General features: G+C 38.8%; 1 protein-coding gene across 4 annotated transcripts; it reads right to left on the bottom strand.

The window, feature by feature from the left end:
- Positions 1-369: 369 nt before the first annotated feature.
- On the bottom strand, positions 370-1,669 carry LOC108765499 (beta-1,4-N-acetylgalactosaminyltransferase bre-4). Of its 4 annotated transcripts, XM_018514255.1 has the most exons (3): positions 1,589-1,669; positions 759-1,409; positions 370-672 (listed from the first exon to the last, which is right to left on the bottom strand). In XM_018514255.1, exons 2-3 carry the CDS (start codon positions 1,386-1,388, stop codon positions 478-480), a joined length of 825 nt encoding a protein of 274 aa, XP_018369757.1. In that variant the 5' UTR covers positions 1,389-1,409; positions 1,589-1,669; the 3' UTR covers positions 370-477. The 4 variants fall into 4 exon arrangements, with proteins under 4 accessions (XP_018369757.1, XP_018369756.1, XP_018369759.1 ...); XM_018514254.1 differs by having other exon boundaries at positions 371-672; positions 759-1,669; XM_018514257.1 differs by having other exon boundaries at positions 564-672; positions 767-1,669.
- Positions 1,670-2,102: the final 433 nt, after the last annotated feature.

Genomic DNA, 2,102 nt, shown 5'->3' with positions numbered 1-2,102 from the left:
CCTTTCTTATGAGCTTTTAAGGAGCTCAAATAAGAAATATATCTGATAATTACAGTCTTTAACTCTTATCAATAATATAATATGTTATTACATATTCTTTTTATATTTTTGTACAATCTGTTAATGAATTATTATTACTGTTGTCATCATCGTGCTACTAATACTATCGAAAAAACATTAATCTCAACATTAATCAAGAAAATATTTGTCGCAAGTTTAATTGTTCAAACTCTTAATACACAAAAATGGTTAAAAAAATATTCTTGCAAGATTTTTAATCATAATGCTCTGTCACAGTATGCTAACACAATTATACATATTTTGTTGAATACCTTTAATGTACTTTGTGTAAGATGAAACTTTTCAATATTAAAAAATACGTGTAATGCGCTATGATAATAACTTATACGGTCAGCATTAATTTTTTAAAAAAGAGAGATATATATGGTAATATTAGATAAAAAAAATACTTGTAAATTACACGTCAGCTAAAATCCAAGAATATAATGGTCGCAACTGATGATTTAATACTCTGTATTCTAGATTGCTCAGTCCATCAGTATCATATCTTCGAGCGCCGCTTTCCAAATTTGCGAATCTCGTGGTACTGGGAAGTTCCTTCTTATGTGTCAGCATATAATACTGTGATACATCAGGTCCAAAGCGTGTGACCTGTGTGTGTAGAACAAAATCAATTATATAACTTACTTGAATTATTTGAAAAAATAAGCATTGACACTGATTTAAATCGATGAAACCTGAAAACCTCTGGATTGTAAACGGCTGTAGAAATCATCATCTTCTCCACCCCAACCGTAGAACACATTGGAAAATCCATTTACTCTTTCAAATTGCTTCCTCGTCAATGCTATCGCACCTCCAAACAGACCAGTATAAGGTAGATTGTATCGAAAAGTATTTACACTGGAGCTCATATGCCTAGGCATTTTGGTGCATGCGTAGATATTATCAGGATTCTGTGGTATTAAATCGATATCTTGGAAAATAAAACAGTGGAAATCATTGATCTTGGTGGCCTCGGCGTAACCAACGTTGAAGAGCTTAGCACGATTGAACTCGCGCATTGGACTCTGCTCGATTACAAATATCCGATAATCTAGATTCTGCGACTGCAGGAAGGGATGTATATAATTCATAAAAATAGCAAGCTGACTCTGCCGGTTGCGATAGGGCAGTATAATAGCCACGTTGAAGAGGGGATGGCAATTAAGTGGCTTCCACTGGCCGCCTGGTAAAATACCGAGCCGACGTGCCATCACCACTGGGTCCTCCCTGGGATGCTCCTCCGGGTAGAATAGCTGGGAGAATCGTCTACCGTTGACGGAAATCACACACGAGTTGTCCCTCGGTGGATATGATCTCTCCATTTCGCCATAGATATTTTCCGTCTTGATGAAGGTGTAGTGAGAAGCGAATCGTGCCGGATGAAGACAATAGCACAGCAAGAGTGTCATCGTCACGGTGTAGGACAGTCCACGCGCGTGATTCAAGAAAAGTATCTTCAAAATACTGATCAAGTTCTTCATACTTCTAACCTATATATATGATAGACCGCCGATAAACATACCAGTCGAAGGAAGTGAGTCTCAGACGAATCGTGATATTTGCGCTGTAATCTTTGATTATCGAACGGGCATTTTCAGGTGTGTGCCCGCCGACGCTGTAGAAGAGCAAAATTCACATCTTTTTCGCAGAATCACCTGAAGCAGGGGTGACTGAACAGTTGCAGACGACGTTCCTCTCCCTTTATTCCTTTATGTGGCCGATGTCTCAGACTTGACGGAGTAAAAAATGGCTAGTAATATAGATATATAAGACACCTCCAACTCTCCTAACCTTCCACAGGAGATTTGTATAAAAGTAGAAATCAAATGCATAAGTTAAACTCGGCAGAAACTTTCAAAAATTAAAGATGATGCAATACTTGACCGAAACAAGAACACTTTATGACATACATGCCCCGGCCGAGCCGTCAAATGGGACTCTGTTGTCTCTGTCAGTCTGTTGCAGACGACAGAGACGAGTGCATGGCCGAGAGGATGAGACTGGGGCTGCGTTCCATTTAACGCTCACAACGCTCG

Source organism: Trachymyrmex cornetzi, unplaced genomic scaffold, assembly GCF_001594075.2.
Source record: "Trachymyrmex cornetzi isolate Tcor2-1 unplaced genomic scaffold, Tcor1.1 scaffold492, whole genome shotgun sequence".
NCBI lineage: Eukaryota > Metazoa > Arthropoda > Insecta > Hymenoptera > Formicidae > Trachymyrmex > Trachymyrmex cornetzi.
This window is presented reverse-complemented; position numbering and strand designations above follow the sequence as displayed.